General features: G+C 46.9%; 1 protein-coding gene across 1 annotated transcript in view; it reads left to right on the plus strand.

Moving 5' to 3' along the window:
* The window catches only part of Sik3 (SIK family kinase 3), a 223569-nt gene that overhangs the window by 186366 nt on the left and 17013 nt on the right, over nt 1-20190 (plus strand). Inside the window, 10 exon segments of the mRNA XM_052759044.1 lie at nt 5126-5244; nt 5744-5854; nt 6560-6703; nt 6932-7009; nt 7129-7238; nt 9474-9627; nt 9882-10037; nt 13500-13570; nt 15725-15868; nt 19632-19782. Coding sequence (XP_052615004.1) covers nt 5126-5244; nt 5744-5854; nt 6560-6703; nt 6932-7009; nt 7129-7238; nt 9474-9627; nt 9882-10037; nt 13500-13570; nt 15725-15868; nt 19632-19782 — 1238 coding nt within the window.

Here is a 20190-nt window from a genome sequence, read left to right on the forward strand (position 1 = left end):
AATTACAGGCATAAGCCATTGTCCCCAGGTTTGTTGTTTGGTTTGGGGACAATACACATTATACATCATAGGCTGGGATTTTATGTCTCTTCCACCACAGATTGCTTCTTAGGACATTACAGTTGTTAGCAAGGGTTGTCACAGTCACTTGAGCTGTGTTTCTTACACCTGCCATCTTGGGGACCCGATTCATGTTGGGCACTTTGGTGACATTGGTGAAACATGGTTCAGAAAGGTACAGTTAAAGTCTTCGATGGTTGTCATTCTTCCTCAAACCTAAGTCTGTGAGTCTTTTAATGACATCCTAAATGCCAACCTCCTGATACAGGTTTCTACTGAAAATTAGGTTTCTACATCCTAGACAGACCATTCCCTTATCACCATTAAGGAGTTTTCAGAGTTGAGAGTAGGTGACTAAGAAGTTCATCATGTCCTCTTGTTACCCAGAATTAGTGAGTGATCTGGAAAGGAGTAAGAGTAGCTGTGACCTAGGTGTGGCCTTGCCTGCACTGTACCACCCTCACCTCCACCCACTTCCACCTGCTTCCCTAAGAGCCTGCTCAGATTGCTCACCTATACATCTCATCAGTACTGGTCATCAGGAAACCCTTCCCTGAGTTGGATTTTGACTTCCTAATTCTTCCACGTTCAGATCTTTGGACAGCAGAGTCTGTCCACACACAGCCTTGTCTGTGGAACATCCCTCAGATACTTAAAGAACAGCCCAGAATGTCCTTCCTGCCCATGTCTGCCTTTCTCTGTGGTAAATAAGCCTCATAAATTCTTAAATTATTTCATTTCTTCTTCTGTCATGGAAATTAGATTAATCTTTGATGAATTTTGTCTTTAATGAATATAGAGAGCTTTTTTACACACATACTCCCTTCCTTGGTATCCCTCTCAAGCCAAACCCTTTCAGCCTCCTTGGATAAGTTCTCTTCAAGACAAAGATGTTCATGCCATCTCAGATAAAGTTACAGACAGCCTACATTCTGGTTCTCGGACCATTTGGAAGTCCATTTCTCAAAGTCCTCCAAATGCCTGTCAGCGCTGCCGAGACTGCTCTGTACATCCTCTACTTGGCATTCCAGGGGAGGATTGAGTTTCACAGACCGCAATGATTTTGCTGAAGAGACCACTTGGAGTCATGTGTGGAACAGACAAGAGCAGCTTCGGGAGGGGTGGGGGGTGCTGCTTCTCTAGCACGAGCAGTATAGCAGCTCCACTGCTGTGTCCGCCAGTCCTGGGTCTCAGCAGCCAAGGCTGTACCCTCTGGGAGGGGACAAGTGATGAGCCACTTTGCACAGTCGAGCACTTGCTGGCATCTGGCAGGGCCATGGCTCACCCCTTTGCTCTAATTCATCCTCCTGCTGTTCATTTGAGTGTTCTGTGGTTGGAGTGTTAGATTTGGGAGCATTCATTGCCTTCCTTTTCACCCTCTTTCCATATTTTGTGCAGAATACTGTATTCAGTTCTCATCTGAACCCAATTTCATGAGCTATATGACACCGAGAAAATGTGGCTCGATGCTGAGTTCAGCCATGTTTCACCCTCTGCAACAGATTCAAAGTGTCTGTTAGGCTTCCAATCCTCTGCAGTTTCTGTTCCGTGTGACAGACAGATCAGCGCCCCTGCTCTTGTGCCATTGACATGAAGCAGTGGCCCCTAATCTGAGGCCTGGAGACATCCAGGGAATATATGCAAACTTTTTTTTTTTTTTGCTCCTTGAACAATCAAAAATTAATGCAAGTTTGTATACATATAGTTTTGTGAATTTTTTTCTAGTGAGTCTTCAGGGTCTCTTGGGATAAATAAGGTTAAGGATGACTGGACAGATGTTTCAGAATCCTGGAATAGAGGTTTGCATTGGGACTTTTGACAGGTTCTGTTTTGGTTTGTTGTTGTTTAAGGAAATTGCCTAGAAAAGGAAATCTCTGTTTTAAAGCAAGCCTGTTATAAACATTATTTGGCCTTGGTCCCCTGATGTAGTGTTCTACATTTTGTGTGGAAAGGCCAAAGGAAGACAGTAGACTGCCATCTAGAGGATTGAACAGCAGCTTCACAACTGCCAAGGCACACCCTTGCCTCCCTGCACTGAGGTCTTTAGCTTAGAGCAACTTTGTGAATTAAGAGCACCTTTTTTCTCTCTTAAATGATTGCAGACCATAGACCTGTATGTCATGGATGTTACAGTGTGGGGCCTAGCCTCGCTACTCTGGACATAATTTTAGAATGTAGAGACCATAGTCTTTCAGATCTGAACTGCATTTGAATATACCTTTGCTCACAAAGCAAAAACAAATTAATATTTTTGTTTAGTATCTTTATTGGATTTTTAAGTTATAATACATTAAAAATTAAGAGTAATCCTTTTACATTACTCTTAGTATATCTTTTATGACAATGATGTTACCAAAAATGCTATAGGAATTGCAGAATTGAATTTTTTTCTGGAAAAATAGATGAAATAGAATTTATATCCACTTGAAGAGGCATTACAGGATAGGCAAGAGCCTTGAGGTAGCTGAGTGCATTAACTTTTCAAAATCTCACTTCTTCATCCAGCACTTGGGAGGCAGAGGCAGGTGGATCTCTGTGAGTTCAAGGCCAGCCTGGGCTACAGAGTGAGTTCCAGGAAAGGCGCAAAGCTACACAGAGAAACCCTGTCTCGAGAAACCCCCCCCCCAAAAAAAAAAAGAAAGAAAGAAGGCTCTTTATTAAACTTAGGATTGTTGTGGAGAATAAATGAAATAAAAAGCATTTTCATGATACAGTCTTGTCTGGTTAAGGTGAATACTCAATAAATGTTTATTCATATATTCAGTAGATATTCAGGCCCTATTGGATATAATAATCATTTTTGGTACTGGAGACTCCATATTGCATATGGCAGTAGAAAAGACATCTGCATGACATTGTGACAGGGACAGTGAGCAAGTACAACTATGAACAAGATGAGTCCTTAAATCATTCATGTAAAGAAAAGTCAGGTGACACAATGAAGACACCTGAGCCTGTGTCAGAGGTCAGGGAAGGGTTTCTGAGGGAGTGACAGGAAGCTCTTACCTGTATAGCAGGGAGCTTCGGTGAGAAGGCCTGAGGAGTGACTGTTCACCTAAGAAGGAGCAAGCAGAGAGGCTGGACAGTGGAGCGCTGCATGTGTGGAAGACCAGACACAAGCCTTGGAGGCCCAGGGCTTTGGATATTCATTCTGAGGATCATAGGAAGAAATTATAGAGTTATTAAGGGGGTGCTGGTCTAGCCTTGGCTCTAGAAGCATCCCAGTGGAGAGTAGACTGTAACTGAAGGAAGAACAGAAGCAGAAAGACCACTGAGGAACCTTTTCTGGCTGTCTAAGCAAGCAGATGGCTTGGGTGAAGGTCTGGTGGTGGTTCAGGTAGATTGGACCCCCATTGGCTCTGTGGGATTGAGGCAACATAACAGTTGTGGTTAAGGCACCAGGTAAAGGGCTGGGGAGATGATTCGTTGGGTGACATGCTTGCTGTGCAAGCATTAGACCTTAGTTTGGAATCCCTAGCAAGCACATAAAAGTGAGCATAGTGGTCTACACCTTTAACCGCAACACTGAGTGTGGAGATGTGAAAAACTCAAGAGTTCACTGGCCAGCTAGTCTAGCTGAATTGGTGTTTTTCAGGTTTATGAGAGACTCTGTCTCCAAAAAAAAAAAAAGAAAAGAAAAAAAAAGATGGAAACAATTGAGGAAGACATCTCAGCATTACCCTCTGGCCTACATGCTTGTTTACATAGGCAAATGTACCTGCACACACATGCACACATGTGGTGGACACCCAGACTATTGGTTTGAATCTGACTTGAAAACCATGTGACTGTGGACTCTGTACTTAATCTGGGCCATTCTAAAGAGGGAAGGGTGATTGATAGTACACTGCTTAGGATCCTGGTGAGGCTGAGATAGTAACTGTAAAGTGCTATGAGGAATACATGAATACTATGGCCTTGTCATTGCCTACCACCTTCCCATAGCTACTGCTCCCACATTGTCATCAGAGCTTCCAGTTCACAGATGAGAAACTTTTTAAAGTGGGTGGCTGTGAAATCAGAATCTAGGTTTCTGATTTTGAACTCTTTGTTCTCCAGTATAACCTGGAGTGTGAGTTCCCAGAGAGAGAGACCCACTGGCCAGATCTCTGTGAGCTCCACTTTATGTTCCTGTAGTGTTTAATTCACATCAAGAAAGTTCTGTAGAAGGCTTGTGACATAGGTGGCCTCTGCACATCCCCGTCTCCATGTCCCCTGTGCCATGAGAAACTCCAGATCCCTTGATTTTTGAAGAGTCATATGCACACCTAACCCAAAGTTATTAATATGCACATGATAATATGTATAGGAGGCTGGAGCTGACCAATTTGAGAGCTTATAAGACATTAAATCTCGATAGAGGACATTCTATTCTTAATTCTATGAAAGGGAGGCATGTAGCTGAAGTTTTCTCCAGTCCTGCCTGGCCCACAGTCAGGACAAATCTCTCTCACCCGCTAGTCCTGCAGCAACTCAGACCCAATCGAGTAAACACACAGAGACTTATATTGCCTACAAACTGTATGGCCGTGGCAGGCTTCTTGTTATCTGGTTCTTCTATCTTAAATTAACCCATTTCTATAAATCTTTACCTTGCCACATGGCTCGTGGCTTACCAGTATCTTACATGTTGGTACTCATGGCGGCGGCTGGCAGCGTCTCTCTGCCTCAGCCTTCCACCTCCCAGAATTCTCTTCTCTGTTTGTCCCGCCTATACTTCCTGCCTGGCCACTGGCCAATCAGCATTTTATTTAAACAGAGCGATTTCCCAGCAGAGGCATACATTATAGATAGAGTTCATGCATTCGCCCGTAGTTTTCTCATCAGACTTAGTGGAGGCATGGACTGGACTGCCCCGTTTGAATTTCTTTTTCTCCTCCATCTCTCTCTGCTTTGCCTGTTTCCTTCTGGAGTAAGCAATGAAGTAGGTAAGGATCAAGACAGAAGAGAAACAGGACTGGAAGCAGGGAGCCTGAGAATCTACCTGATGCTCTTGCTTGGAGCTCCTCCGCTGCCCCAGTGCCTCCCCTCACCAGACTGAAGGCAGGCTGTTTGTCTGTTGCAGAATGTGAGCACTTGATCCGCCACATGCTGGTGTTAGACCCGAACAAACGCCTCTCAATGGAGCAGATCTGCAGGCACAAGTGGATGAAGCTAGGGGATGCGGATCCCAACTTTGAGAGGGTGAGCTGGGCCCCTTGCCTCAGGGAACTTAATCTGCCCAAGACCTGAAGAGATGAGCACTAGGAACCAACTGCTGTGTAAAACTGAAGTGGCATGTGAATTCAGCAGGGAGCTGCAAGAGCCAGCTAGGCTGTGGAGACTAGTGACACTGTTCCTTACCATTTGTCCCTAAATCAGAGTATGCTTTTGACTTGTGAGGCAGTATACCCCCAGTTCCTGCCACTAGAATGCCTCTCTTGTCTGAGTGTGCTCATTTTAACAGCTTCTGTAGCATCCTGCTGCTCCCCATTATGATCATTCCACATACCCCAGGAGCTCAGGAAACAGGAGGTTCTTGTCAGCTCAGAGCTGATTGCCAGAGTTGTCTTGCTTAGATTTTTGTATGAGACCCAGAGAATCCTCAGCAAGTGGGCATAAAAGAGCTTAGTCAGTATATATCACATGCCATGTTGATGTAGTTACCTGGGGACTTGACAGCTTGCATCTTTCCATGTTACAGTTAATAGCTGAGTGCCAGCAACTGAAGGAAGAAAGACAGACGGATCCCCTCAATGATGATGTCCTCTTGGCCATGGAAGACATGGGACTGGACAAGGAACGGACACTTGAGGTATCTAGGAAAGAGCGGAGAGGAAATAAGTCAAGCAGCCTGTTATCTGTTTTTTATTATCTACGGTGACGACTACCCCTTAAGCAACAGCTATCCTAGTCAGAGATTGAACTCCACTGCAGCATTTGGGCTGGCTGCAAGGGCCGCAGCCTGAGGGGATTCTGTTCCCTCAGGCACCGACTCTTCCAAAGCTACTAAGGGAGACTTTATCTAAATCTAAACAGTTTAGGTGGAGTTCTGCTAGCTGAGAGAGGCTGAACAGCAGGTAGCTAATCTTCTCCCTTTGCTGGTATCTTCCAGAAAACCCACCGTCCTTCTCTCAGCCCCCACTTAAAAAACCCTTTCTACACATGGTTCCTCCTTACCACTTCCTGTCAGCTACATGCTGACTCAGCCTCCTGCCTGCAGGTTAATTTTATTTACTCGAACACATCTTCCAATTGTTAACAAAAGCAGTAGGAAAAAAAGCAGCACACTTTAAAATGCTATCCCCCAACAGCAGCCTTTCCTCTTGCTTGCCTTTCCTGCATTGTCTCCTTCCTGAGCACTTGGGTTTTTCTGCTTTCATCCTTCCTCCTCTCCCTTTGTCCTTCCTGGGTCTGGGAAGGAAGGAAGAAGCTGCTGGGGATTCTGCTGATGTTGAAGGGTATGGTCATTGATGTGACATCTCATTGGGTTTTCACTCTTTCTCCTTCCCTTTGGTAGTCGTTAAGATCAGACGCCTATGATCACTATAGTGCAATCTACAGCCTGCTGTGCGATCGGCATAGGAGACATAAAACTCTGCGCTTGGGAGCTCTTCCTAGCATGCCCAGAGCCATGACGTTCCAAGCACCAGTAAATATCCAGGTGGGCAATGTCCGCAATGACGACCTAGGGTGTGGGTGGCAATCAAGACTCTTTAGAATATAATCCTAGCCTTTGGGATTCAGAGGCAGAAGATTGATGAGTTAAAGGCTAGCCTGGGCTACACAGCAAAGCCGTATCTTAGAGGGGCAAAGGGAGAGACTAATTTGAAAAGCTGTTATTTCTTCTAGTGTCTCAAGTCTTTGTTTATCCACATGTACTGCTTTCCAGGCGGAGCAGACAGGCACTGCCATGAACATTAGTGTGCCCCAAGTTCAACTGATCAACCCAGAGAACCAAATTATAGAGGCAAGTAGCCACGTCTGATCCCTGTCAGTTGAAACCACTTCCCCATAGCCACAATTCCTTTCCTTCCTTCTTATTTCTAGCTCCTTATTTCTGATCAGTTGTGTTTCTCTCTACCTCAGCCTGATGGCGCATTGAACTTGGACAGCGATGAGGGTGAAGAGCCTTCTCCTGAAGCCTTGGTCCGTTATTTGTCAATGAGGAGGCATACCGTGGGAGTGGCTGACCCACGGTAAGTACTTGGTCAACGTCCTATCCAGTACTAAGGCAAAAAGGTCCCATTTGGCTTTGAGTGCCTCCTGTGGCACATCTTCTCCTACTTCATGATTTAAATAAGTGGCCAAGACACATTTTTAACACATCAGGGACCATGGTGGACCACAGCTGATTTGACTCGTTAAAGTCTCCCTATATCTAGTTGCTCTTAGCAGCCATCGTGCCATGGTGAAGAGTATGACAGAATATTTATCAATGATGCTGGAGTTCTTCTGATCTAAGTCACCCAGAAGTGTTCCTTAAAATTCAGCCAAGTTTAGCAAAGAGAGTGGCACACGCCTTTAGTCCCAGCACTCAGGAGGCAGAGGCAGAAGGATCTCTTGAGTTAGAGGCCAACTTGCTCTATATATCAAGTTCCAAAATAGCCAGCATACGTAGAGACCCCATCTCAATAAGTAAATAAATAAACAAATCAGCCAACTTTCACAGCTTTTAGAGATGTTGTCTGCCTCATGGTCTATATTTGGACTCTCCTACAAAGAGAAGCTAGTGATATGGCATAATTTATGTATGTGGACAGTTAAAAGTGAAGTGAACAGTGGTGGGGTGTATAGCTCATCAGTAGAGGCACTTTCCCGACATAGGCAAGGTCCAAGTTTCAGTCTCTTGCTCTGCTCCCAAAAGGAACAAAAATCCCAAAACACGTTTCCCAAAGTGCTCCCCAAAGGCTTCCTGTCACAATGTTCCCTGAGCCCCTCATGTTGGGAAATGGACTAACTCATCCCATTTCTACTCTGCAATTGAGCCCTGTCAGCATGAACAATTGCCCATCTTGTTGCTGACTTTTTTCTTCACTGAGCAGGGAGGAGAAGGTTGTAGCCAGCCTTCTTTTGAGAGTTCAGCTCAGGGCAGAGCTAGCTTCCTTACAAATGTCTCTCCTCAGAGTGGATCTCCAGGAGCAACGCCCATGCCTGCTGGTGTGCTTCTTTTATGTTCCTTGTTCTCGGCTTGCGATCAAACAAGCAATAGAAGGAACATTTTGGTTCCACAGAATGTGTCACCACAGAGGGGTGGAGTCCTGAGTCGTGATTAGTGGAAAGATCTCTTATTTAAAGGCTGCTGGGCATGACAGCCCCGAACATCCAGTACTTATCTGCCCTGTCAGTGCTGACAGTAGTAATTGCATTCTTTCCCTGGTGAATCAGTTGCTACTTCAGGCAGCCATTGTCTTAGCGGATGGCCTGCGCTCTCTAGAAACTTGCTGTTCGCCTCCAGGCTTTAAAAGCCTGGGCTGGAGTTGTGCCAGTGTCTCCTCCTCCTTCAGTTTTTGAGAGGATCAATGAAGAGTAGCAATCCCCAGTAACTCGGAGTGAAGGGACAGTGAATTTTCACACAGCAGACATCCGCTTGGCTTTAGGATCTTAGAAATAGAAATTTAGGAGAAAAGTCAAGTGGGGAACTTTACTTTCCCAGTGGGTAGTAGGGAGCATGCTTGCCATGCAAGCATAAAGACCTGGGTTCAGATCCCCAGCGCCTATGGAACAGCCAGCTGTTCAGCCTCCATTGTAACTTCAGCTCTGTAGGTGACAACAAGCAGATCCACGGAGCTCCTGGCCAGCCTGACTAGCAAGTCAGTGAGCTCCAGGTTCAGTGAGAGACCCTGTCTTTAAAATAAACAAAGAAGTGGAGCATGGTAGAGGAAGACAACCCACCTTTGGCTTCCATACTCATGAGCATGCACACATGTTTACTGTTGTACACACACGTAGACTTTATATGCATACACATATATACACATAGGAAAAGATAAAAAAAAGGCTGGAGCTGGGCGGTAGTTGAGCACACCTTTAATCCCAGCACTCGGGAGGCAGGGGCAGGCAGATCTCTGTGAGTTCGAGGCCAGCCTGGGCTACAGAGTGAGCTCCAAGAAAGGTACAAAGCTACACAGAGAAACCCTGTCTTGAAAAACCAAAAAGGAAAAAAAAAAAAAAAAAAAAAAAAGGCTGGGTGGTGGTGGCGCATGCCTTTAATCCCAGCACTCTGCAGACAGAGGCAGGTGGATCTCTGTGAGTTCAAGGCTAGTCTGGTCTACAGGGTGAGTTCCAGTACAGTCAGGATTACACAGAGAAAAAAAAAGTTAGATAGATAGACAGACAGACAGACAAAATAACCGTGTTGGCTATAGTAGTGGCATCACTTCAGAGGCTTAAATACTTGAGTAACCACACTCTCCCTTCTTGTTCCCTGTCAGCACGGAAGTCATGGACGATCTGCAGAAGCTCCTGCCTGGCTTTCCTGGAGTGAACCCACAGGCTCCGTTCCTGCAGGTGGCCCCTAATATGAACTTCATGCACAACCTGTTGCCCATGCAGAGTCTGCAGCCGACTGGGCAGCTTGAGTACAAGGTACTTGGCTGTGGAGAAGGCCTGCCCACAGGAAACAAACTTGATCTTCCCTTGGGAGGCTTTAAAAGGACTGTCCCTAGTATCGGAGGGTTTCCTTAGCGAGGGGGAGTTCCCTTTTGAAAGGCTCTGGCGATGGGAGATTTCCTCAGCTCCTTGCACCATCGGCAGACGCTCTAACTGTAGTAGAAGACGGGGTGCTGTTTGCTCCCATATTTTACTATCTCACCACTGGATCCTGCCTGTTCTCTTGGCAGGAGCAGTCTTTGTTACAGCCGCCTGCACTACAGCTACTGAATGGAATGGGGCCCCTTGGCCGGAGAGCATCAGACGGAGGAGCCAACATCCAATTGCACGCCCAACAGCTGCTGAAGCGCCCACGGGGACCCTCCCCACTTGTCACCATGACACCAGTGAGTAGCAATAGAGCCTGACTGTCTCAGAGGCTTTTCATAAGAAGGCTGTGAGCCAAGGCTGGACTCGACTGAAATACCTGAATTTCCTCTCTCCCGTACAGTGTTCTGTGTGTTCTGCTGACTTACCTCCTCTTCTCCAGTGGTCCCCATAAAGACAGCTCAGAGGACTTTCCCCAGCAGAAGGCAGTTTAAGTGGGCAGTGCTCTCTGGAATGAATTGCTTTTTAAGTTCTATCTTACAAAGATTAGTTGGCAGGGGGCATGCACAGGCTACAGTGAACTCATGGAGGTCTCAGGACAACTTTTGGGAGTCAGTTCTCCTCTTCTGCCTTCACATGGGGTCAGGGATCAAACCTCGGTCTCCAGGCTTGCACAACAAGTGCTTCCCCGCCCAGCCTCTCACCAACCCCTGGAATTAATCCCTTTTTAGGTGAGTTTTCAAAATGCCCATCTCCCCATCGCTCCTTTGAGTGCCACCACCTAACATTTTTGGCACAACCTCAGTGCCGATGTGATTGCATCATGGCTCTTAACTTCGCGGTTGAGTGATGATGACGACATACAAAGGCTTACCTGACACATTGGTTTCTGTTTATTTCTGATGATCTTTCTGTTATAGTTCCATCAGATTGAATAGGATGAATTGCGTGGTCCTTGTGAGCTGTTCAGGGCAGTACTGCATAAAATCACAGTAGTTGGTGACTTTTGTCCTCCTTTGATCCATCGTGGATCAATTCTTTTGTAAAACACTCCACTAATTTGTCATGAACGCACGCACGCAGAAGCTCACTCTGGGTCTTTGGGCTCTCCTTATGATGGGTTTGGTCCCAGAGCACTGTGTGAGCCCATGGGCCACACTCTCACTAGCAGTTCTGCAGCAGGGCCGTTGGCAGACTGTGGCTGATTATCAAAGACAAGTCTAGCCCGTACGATGCGTCTGAGTAGTAAAACAGTGTGCAAAGCTGTGGAAACCCAGCCCTTGAGAGGCAGGCGCGGGAGGGTCACTGCAAGTTTGAAGCCAACCCGGTGTACATAGTGAGTCCCAGGCTAACCAGGGCTAAGACACAACCTTAAAAAAAAAAAGGCATGTGGGATTAAATGCCAAAGTGAATGACGTGGCTCTTCGGCAGCAGAGCCTTTCGATGGGCAAGGTCAGTATTGGTTAGGAGGGATCAGGATCAATATTGTGGGAAGTGGGGTGACTTCTCTGTCCACTGGCGTTGTTGTTGCCAAGCTCTTGTTGATAAATCCAGTGGGCATTTTTAATCTTTACCTTTTTGGATGTCCCAACTTTGTTAGTCATTGGTGACCTTTTCTTCCCCCTTCTTGGTAATCCTTTTTTCTTTCTTTTTCTTTCTTTTTTTTTTTTTTTTTTTTTTTTGGCTCTTGTAACACCACCCTGGATTTTCCTTCTGCCCTCCAGTTTCCTTTCAGGTTTCCTTTCTGCCCAGAGTTGGCAGACCTGAGGCCCCTTTCCCATTCCTGTCTTCTCTTTGGATGAGCCTGTCCACTCCCATGATTCCACCTGCCATCTGGTTCTCCCCCCAGCGTGTTCTTCCGAGATCTACACATGTGCATGTGGGATTGCCTCCACCAGAGGTTTAGTGGCCACTTCACAAGTACTCACAGTCTGAGTGCAGCGGTTCCAAAGCTTGTCTTCACTCAGTGACACTTGTCTTCCCTACAGTGAGCAGTGAGCAGTCACAACCTGGTGATTCCACAAGTTGGAACATGGATTTTTTTTAATCTTTATACAAGTTTTATTATTCCTGCTATCAATTATCTAATGTCTATGAATTAAATAGCTTACATCTCTCCATCTCTGCCTCCCATTCCTTAAGTCATGGTCACCAGTCACCTGGATTAACACAGTAGACTCCCAGATGGTACCTGGCTGCCTTCCTGGTTTCCACTGATTGCCTTTTCCACCCTGCAACCGAAGAGACCTCAGTTTTCCAAACACAGATCCTGTAACACTGTACCCCTGCTTAAAATCCTGTAGTGATTCACCACTGCCCATCCCCAAATGAATTTGTATGGTATTCAAGGCCTCGGCTATAGCCACTTCTGTCCAGCTGTTTACTCCGCCCTTAGAACTAAAGTAAAAGATGGAAAAATTCAAATATTGGAGTTCTTTCACAAAGTTTTTGTTGGGGGCTGGGGAAATGGCTCAGTGGTTAAGAGCACTGGCTGCTCTTGCAGAAAGCCTGGCTTCGATTCCCAGTACCCACATGATGACTCATAATTGCCTGTAACTTCAGTCCCAGGGATCTGGTGTCCTCTTCTGTCCTCTGTGGGCACCAGGCACACATGTGGCACATAGACATACATACAGGCAAAACACCCATACACATAAAATAAAAATTAAATAAAAAGATTAAAAAGTTTTTGTTTTGTTTTATAATTAACCCAGTTTTTAAGAAAACATTTATTTCTAATTAAAGGGGGAGGGGGGGTCTCAGAGGTCAGAGGTGTAGGAGCCTTTGGAGTTTGAGTTACAAGTTGTAGTGAGCTGCCCAGTGTGGGTGCAGGGAACCAAACTCAGGTCCTCTGCAAGACAGTTTGTGCTCTTAACCACTGAGCCATCTATCCAGCCCCACAATGCAGTGTTTTTAAAATGCCCCGTCTGGTCATTAAGTAATTTCTGATGTAGTACTTGAGGTGTGGAGGATGCTTATATGTGCCACTGGGCCACGAACATTCTTTAAGGGTTCACAGCATTCCTGTCTTCATGCAGAGGAGCCAGCAGCCCCAGTGATATGCATGGATGGTGCTTCTTAATTCATTTTTGTTTTGGAGGGTAATGAGTATTTTTAAAGCATTGATTACAACTCTTTGATTACACGTTATGTGACAATGTACTTTCAAACACTGTGATGCTTTCCTGGAGTTCAGACATCCGAACTCTGGGACTGACATTAATGTGAAGCCACGGTCAGTTCCTCGGCCCTTTAGGTAGGCAGTTTTCTGTGTGTTGCAGGTCCCTGGACACTTCTCTCAGCCTATGACCCTTTTGCTCTTTGCCTGGCTCCTAGCCCTTGTAAACTCCTCAGGTCCCAGGTCAGGTGTTACTTCTTCCAAAGCACCTTCTTTAATTCCCAAGCACCCCAAAGAGGACTTGAGTGAGCTTAACCATGCTCTTATTCTTTCAAGTCTGTTCACTTGTCTCTATAAAACAAAGGCAAAGACTGTAGCTATAAATTCACAGTTTATCTTATAGTAGGCATCCAAGTAGTAGATTAACAAACGGATATGATAAGGGAAGAAATCCAAATTTGTTACTCCTGAGCAATATGGAACTGGAAAACAAGATGTATGAAAGTTCCCTCTAACCCGTGGGGTCTAGAAAAGTCTTTGAAATAAGAACATTAACAAGACTCTTGGCCTCAGTCCAGTTGTCAGAGTTCAAGGCATCACAGAGTAAGCTGCCACCCTGAGCCTTTCCTTCCTGTCTCTGCAGGCAGTGCCAGCAGTTACCCCCGTGGATGAGGAGAGCTCGGATGGGGAGCCAGATCAGGAAGCTGTGCAGAGGTAATGTGGCATCTGGCAGTGCTTGCAGAACGTCCTTGGGCAGGCTCCCCCTGCAACCAGCGAAAGGTCACCTCTGCCCACGGAGGTGGCGCAGTGCAGCTCCAACACTTGTGTGGTCTCTTTGCTCAAGCCAGATGGCATGTTCCTCCCCACACGGAAGTAACAGAAGACTGCCCAGAAAATCTCATTTCTATAAGCGCCATTGGAAGCCCCTTAAGTGACAGCAATAACCTTAAGAACATTTTCCCTCCTCCCTCCTTCCTTCCTTGTCCCCTGCCTTCATATTGCAACTCTGATAGTGTTCAGAAGGCATAGAGCCTGCTCCTACCTGCCATGAACTGTTTCCTGAAAAGGAATTGGAGATTGCGATGGCAGTGATCCTAGCTAGTCTGGCCATGGACCTCTGGCATGGACTCCTCCTTCCCAGGAGAATGAATGGATACCTCCTGTACTGTTTGCTGTGTGCTTCTTCTACTCCCTTGTACCAACAAAGAGATATTGAAAAAGGAAAAAAAAATGGGGTGGGGTGGGGTGGGATGTGGGCCAGAGACAGATGTAAATATCCATTGTTTGTAGAACCTTGTTGAGAGATGCCTAATGCCCAGAGAACAGCAGTGACCATCAGGCATGCCATGCTGTCCGTTGACCTCAGTCCCCGTAGCTGTGGTCTTCAGCTCCATGCATGCCCCCCTGTGGAGTTGTCTTTCTTATTTTCTGGGGAAGGGTTTTCACCAGAATCTAGCATGTATTTTCCCAGAAATGCAGGTGTTCTTCAAGATTATATGTTTTCCCTTGAGGGAAGTTGAAATAAAATGGTTTTTGTGGGCTCTTGGGGAAACTTTGGGTGTTTTTAATGGACATTAACCACTGGTGGCTTTCTCTAGAAAGTTTGCATACAACGAATTACAGTCTGATAACGCCTTTTAGCTTACATAGGCAATGTAGTCAGGAATAAACCAAGAGCCTTACGGTTGTTGTCCAGGACTCTTCCTACGCTCAGGAGGTCTATATAAGAGCTCCTGTTCAAAGAAGCTGGTCTTGTGCAGAAAAGAAAAGGAAAAAAATCAAATCACCCTAGTGAACAGGGATTGCCAGCCCCCGCCACAGCCTAGCCAATAGAAGAAAAATGGTGGTGAGTCCGCCTCACTCTGATGCTCTTGTTCGTGTGGTTTGCTGACGAAAGCCCTGCTGGGGCCGTGAGGAAACGAGAAAGTGGGATCGTGCTGAGTCCTGCCTTCCCTCCTTGAGAAGATGCAGCCCTGTTTCACCTTCTTTGTCTTGGGCCTCACTTCCTCTGTCCCCACCTTCTCTTCAGACCAGCACTGAGAGGCTAGGATGTCCATCATTTCGATGGGGCGGAAGGGAGTCATGCTTCTCTTAGGGGTACCCAAGACAAGCAGAAGAGCTGAGGAAGCTGGACTAGATGCAGGGCCTGGATCTTGTACGGTGCTGACCCGTGTAGGTCTGCAAGCTCTTTAGAGTAAAAGGCATCATTGAGGCTGCCTCTTGGGCGCCTAACTCTTCCGTTTCCTTACCTTGCTTCTTTACCTCCTGAAAATAGCTCTGAATATCTCACGTGGTTTTATTTCTTTACCCTCTTAAGTTAGTCTTCTGGGGTCCACATCAGTTTTTCTTCTCCATTGATTGAGTTCTGGTCACAGGAGCTGAGGGAAGAACTCACTTGTCCTCAAATAAGTCTATTTTCTTTGGCATGTAGTAAGGACAGCACAAAGCCTGAGGCCTCTGACACCAAGAGACGTAGTTGACTCTTTCTGAATACCTCCCTTGAAACAGGGCTTGGGTTCATTTCCTCTTACTTGTAGTTTGGAAATTTGGAGAAAAATTAATATGTAAAAAAACAAAAACTTCCATTAAATGGAATGGAGTAAGGAAATTGATCCTATTGCCTTTGTAAGCTAGATACACCCTTCTTCTCTTAAATGTCTACTCTCAAGCTCAGCACCCACTCAGTGGTAAGCAGACTTCTGTTGTCCGGTTAGACATGCTCTATCTCCATCCCGTCTGGGGCCGCTTGCCATGGAGCCTTCTGGCACCCCGCACTGTCCACAGAGGGCTTCAGACTAACTCCTGTTGCTTCTTGTGCAGGAACATTCTCGTCTTTTTACTATGAAATGTCCTCCCTGCTTGTTGCAGGTACTTGGCAAATAGGTCCAAAAGACACACACTGGCCATGACCAGCCCGACGGCTGAGATCCCTCCGGACCTACAACGGCAGCTAGGACAACAGTCTTTCCGTTCCCGGGTCTGGCCTCCTCACCTGGTACCTGACCAGCATCGGTGAGTAGCCACATGGCAGTGTGAGCTTCCTTGAGGCTCATTGGTCCAGCACCCTTATGACTAGTCTCCAGGTCATGGTGACTGGCTTTAACTAGAAGCCACCTGCCATCCCAAACTCACATCTTCTCAGCTCCCAGCACTAAGCAAGGCACAGGGCAAACGTTTTCTCTCGGATTCTGGAGCAATGGAAGGTCCTTCCATCCTGTTTCCTTGCAGCTCTGTTTATCATCTGCAGCTGATTCCTCTAGGCCTTCGAGGGAGTGGTGCTCTTGGAAGGCAACTCTAGAGTTGAGGATTTTGTAGCAACATCCATAGACCTGACTCTAATAGTTCACCTTCGGAAGAACGGGAACTTCATTTGGTGTTAGCCCTGAGCAGCAGGCTGGCTGTAGAGGGAGATGCATCCCTAATGAATGGAAGTGATTTTTCGAAGAATCTGACAGCAAGGTCTTCACTAGGCCTCTTATTTAGATCATTGCCTTGAAGAAAGGAAACAAGCTTCCACCGACCTGACCAGGGAAACATTTCCAAACCTAAGGTAGCCTGGCAGCAAGAGAGCTGAGGTGATACTCTCCGTGACTCCCTTGGTGACTGACAGTCTTAGCCATGTCAATTCTGATGCTGTCCTCCTGCTCATAGGCCACACTTCTAAGTCAGCAGCCGCCGCGTGGTCTCTTCCTTCCAGTCTTCTTGTGGGGGTAGTGGAATGCAGTCTCCCTTCTGGGACGGTTGTAAACAGTTGGGTTCTGAGGAAATTTAGGACTATTTGTGTGCCAATAGGAAGGAATGCTTGTGACTAGTCACACTGATCAGCTCCGTACAGTGGCTCTCATTGTGCCTCTCCCTCACTGGGCATCAGGGAATTAGCAAGAGCAGGTGACCTCTGAGCAGACAGGAACATAATTAGTGCCACGTTGGCACTCTGGAAGAATGAAAACGAACCTCTCTAAATGACCAGGAACAGTTTAGAAAGAAAAAGTCAGCCGGGCGGTGGTGGCGCACGCCTTTAATCCCAGCACTCGGGAGGCAGAGCCAGGTGGATCTCTGTGAGTTCGAGGCCAGCCTGGGCTACCAAGTGAGTTCCAGGAAAAGGCGCAAAGCTACACAGAGAAACCCTGTCTCGAAAAACCAAAAAAAAAAAAGAAAGAAAAAGTCCTGTTAGGAGCAAAAGGAATGAAGGTCCTCACGTATGACTGTGATGGCACAGTCCCTCAGATGGAAACCCCCTGGGAACTGCATGTCAGTCACCATAGACAGCTCCTCAGTGCGTGTTGGCTAGTGAGCTGATCCCGCCCCCGGCAGCTCATAACTGAGGACTCTGCTCTTGCACTTGTCATAAAGATGCTTCTTGGCTCCTCACCTTGTCTTCTGGTCTGATATTTGATTTGTAAGCCCTCCCAGGCCTGTTGTGTAGGTTTTATCCTTTGAGTATCTAGCTTTAATTCTCCGTGCTCCTCAGGAAAACACTGTGATCAGCACTCTCCAGCCAGCCTCCCTCACAGCCCCTCCGTTCTATTGACATGTTCTTAAAAGAAGATCACAGCAGCCTGCCGGTGCATCCATGTGATGAGCGTTCTGACTGCCATCACTGCCAGAGCCTGGCTTCCTGCAATCTCCTGTCTGTTCCCATGTGTGCGTTCTTGGTAGTGTGACATGGATTTCTGGGGCCAAGGCACTCAGAGTTGAAAACCAGTGAATGTTTGAATGGTATATTGTATACCATGGGACACTTGTGTAAACCAAGCATGTCTTGGTGGGGTCACTATACATATACAGAAGAGATTAAAGTTAGTTCAGGGGTAAAGAGAAGCATTCCAAGGCCATAAAATACATGATATGTGGCCTGTCTGTGTCACTGAAATACTCTCATTTTCTGGAAAATGATAAAAAGAACAGAATATATATCTATTCTTTGTGTTATACTAGGTGAAGTCCACCATGGAGACAGAAGAGGGGCTGGTCAACATTTTCACCCCTGGAAGTGTGTGATTTAAAAGTTACACAAGACAGAGTCTGTTCAGTTGGGGGCTGCGTCTCTGTTTGAAGGGTAGAGTGGAAATAGCAGCCTATGTGAGGTTGTCCTCAGGGAACGTGGTTGGCTGTTGAAAATAAAGTCAAGCGTGCTTGACACTGCCCATGACTCTGCAGTGGGCGGGTCCCTTGGAACCGCTCCCCTGAAGTTACTGTGCCAGGATGATCCGGGGCCAGTCTCTTCACAGCCTGAGTTTCCAGAAAGCCGTGCCACACCTGGAGCCTGGAATGTCCCTGCTGTAATGGGAAAGGACGATTTTGTGCAGAAAGACTGCTTGAAGAACAGCTCTTGGCGACAGAAGCCTGTCCATTGCCTGAAGACACTGAAAGTATAGGAGTTGAATTTTAGGAGAAATAATACCTGTGCTTTCTTTAATTCAGAGGGTCTGAAGGACAGACAGAACAAGCTTCTGAAAGCCACCTTCCTGAGTGCTGTTTCTGGATTGTGATACCCACCCCCCACCCCTGATTAATTTGTCTTTTATGTTACTAAAACAAGTAGGTGTCCATGCTCATTTCACTACTCATGCTCACTACTGCTTACCGCTTTGGTGAAGTCCGGAGCAGAAGTGCCATCAGTAAAGAGAGCACGAGGGCTTTTGCCTGTCGTCAGAGCCCTCTTGGCATCGCGGCCGCGTCATCCTTTCTCCTCAGCCCTTCCCTTCTGCGCTATATTTGAACTTGCTTGTTCACCTGCTTCCTTGGCTTTGGCTCTGCTTCAGTCTGACCTGGCGAGGTGACCAGTCACCTCACCCGTAGCTCAGTGTAATGTCATCTCTGCCCTAGACCTGCCACCCTGACCCTTTCCATCAGCTGTGGGGACGCTGCCTCTGCAGTCTTTAACCTGCTTAGCTCAGCTCATAAACATCTAAACATCTCTTTCTGATTAGGCAACAAGCATCCGTGTTAGCCAGCCTGGTGCTGTCTTTGGGCTCCTAATCAATGGCTCTTCTTTCTCCCCATAAGATATTGGCTGTGCTCTGGTTGCGCAGTGGGGGGACCCCTGTGTCAGAAGGAGGTTGGGCAGGTGCTGCTGTGTGAGGGCTTATCACAGTAGCAAGTCTCTGTGTGTGTCCACAAGGTACGTGCAGGATCTTGAGGCCCACATTCCTGAGGAATGTGCTGTCTCTATCCTGGGATCAGAAGTCCCTATCTTCCCCCACCCCAGCCTCCACCCTCCCCTTTCTGGAACAGAACTGTGAGTTCCAGGCCAGACCTTTGACCTCAGAACTGACTTTGATTCATTCTAGCCATACATAGGTTACTGCTGGAGGAAACTCCAGATCAGATGGTGAATTCTAAGTTTCTGAAGATATCAGATAGAGATCTGGTTTTTAAAACCCTAGCTTGCACAAAATAAGGCCCCCCCAAAATATAACTATAATAGAAAATAAATGAATGACTATAAAACCCAGAGCTCTAGTACAGCCAACCCTGGCTAGACTGATGAATTGCACCCTGCTCTAGTATGTTTATAAGAACCAGATATAATTGACCCCAGGACCTCACCAGGCCTGGGAAGTAGACTGACCTAAGGTAAGTAGAGGTAGGAAATGAGTGCCTATAGTCCTCTGAAGGGGAACAGCCACCTCAGGAAATGCCATGAGAGTGCCGCGTGCGGGGCTCCTCATGTAGCCCACTGTCCCGGAATTCATCTGGAACAGTGGTCCTTGTGTGATTGATCACAGCCCCCTGAGTCCTAGCTGCTGACCACCTCTTCCCATATATTCAGCTCCACCTACAAGGACTCCAACACCCTGCACCTCCCTACGGAGCGTTTCTCTCCTGTGCGCCGGTTCTCAGATGGGGCTGCGAGCATCCAGGCCTTCAAAGCTCACCTGGAAAAAATGGGGACCAACAGCAGCATCAAACAGTTACAGCAGGTAACCTATGGAGGAACAAAGGTAACGGGGCAGTGTCCAGGACCGGGGCAGTAACTCTCTGTACGCCCTTCGTGTCAGCAGCACTGAAGTGTTGTCCCTTAAAACAGTGTAGCTTTCCAATGCACGTACGTCCCTCGTATACTGCCCTCCCCAGGGTCAGACTTGCTTCCCTCATAATGAGACTCAAATTTTTCCACAGTCTCTGCAGTTCATTGGAAAGACATTTCTGGTTTTGGTTCCACTGGGAAGCAACAGAGAGGGCACGTCTAAGCAATCTTGGAATTCCCCTTGCCACACAGGGCACTAGGTCCTAGTGGACCCTGCTGCTGGACCTTGTTAACACCAAGCGTAATCTCCAGCTGGTGTGGCTCCCAGAGGAAGGAAACCTGTTTCCAGGCTGCTCTGAAA

Source organism: Peromyscus californicus, unplaced genomic scaffold, assembly GCF_007827085.1.
Source record: "Peromyscus californicus insignis strain IS unplaced genomic scaffold, ASM782708v3 Scaffold_11__1_contigs__length_118956290, whole genome shotgun sequence".
NCBI lineage: Eukaryota > Metazoa > Chordata > Mammalia > Rodentia > Cricetidae > Peromyscus > Peromyscus californicus.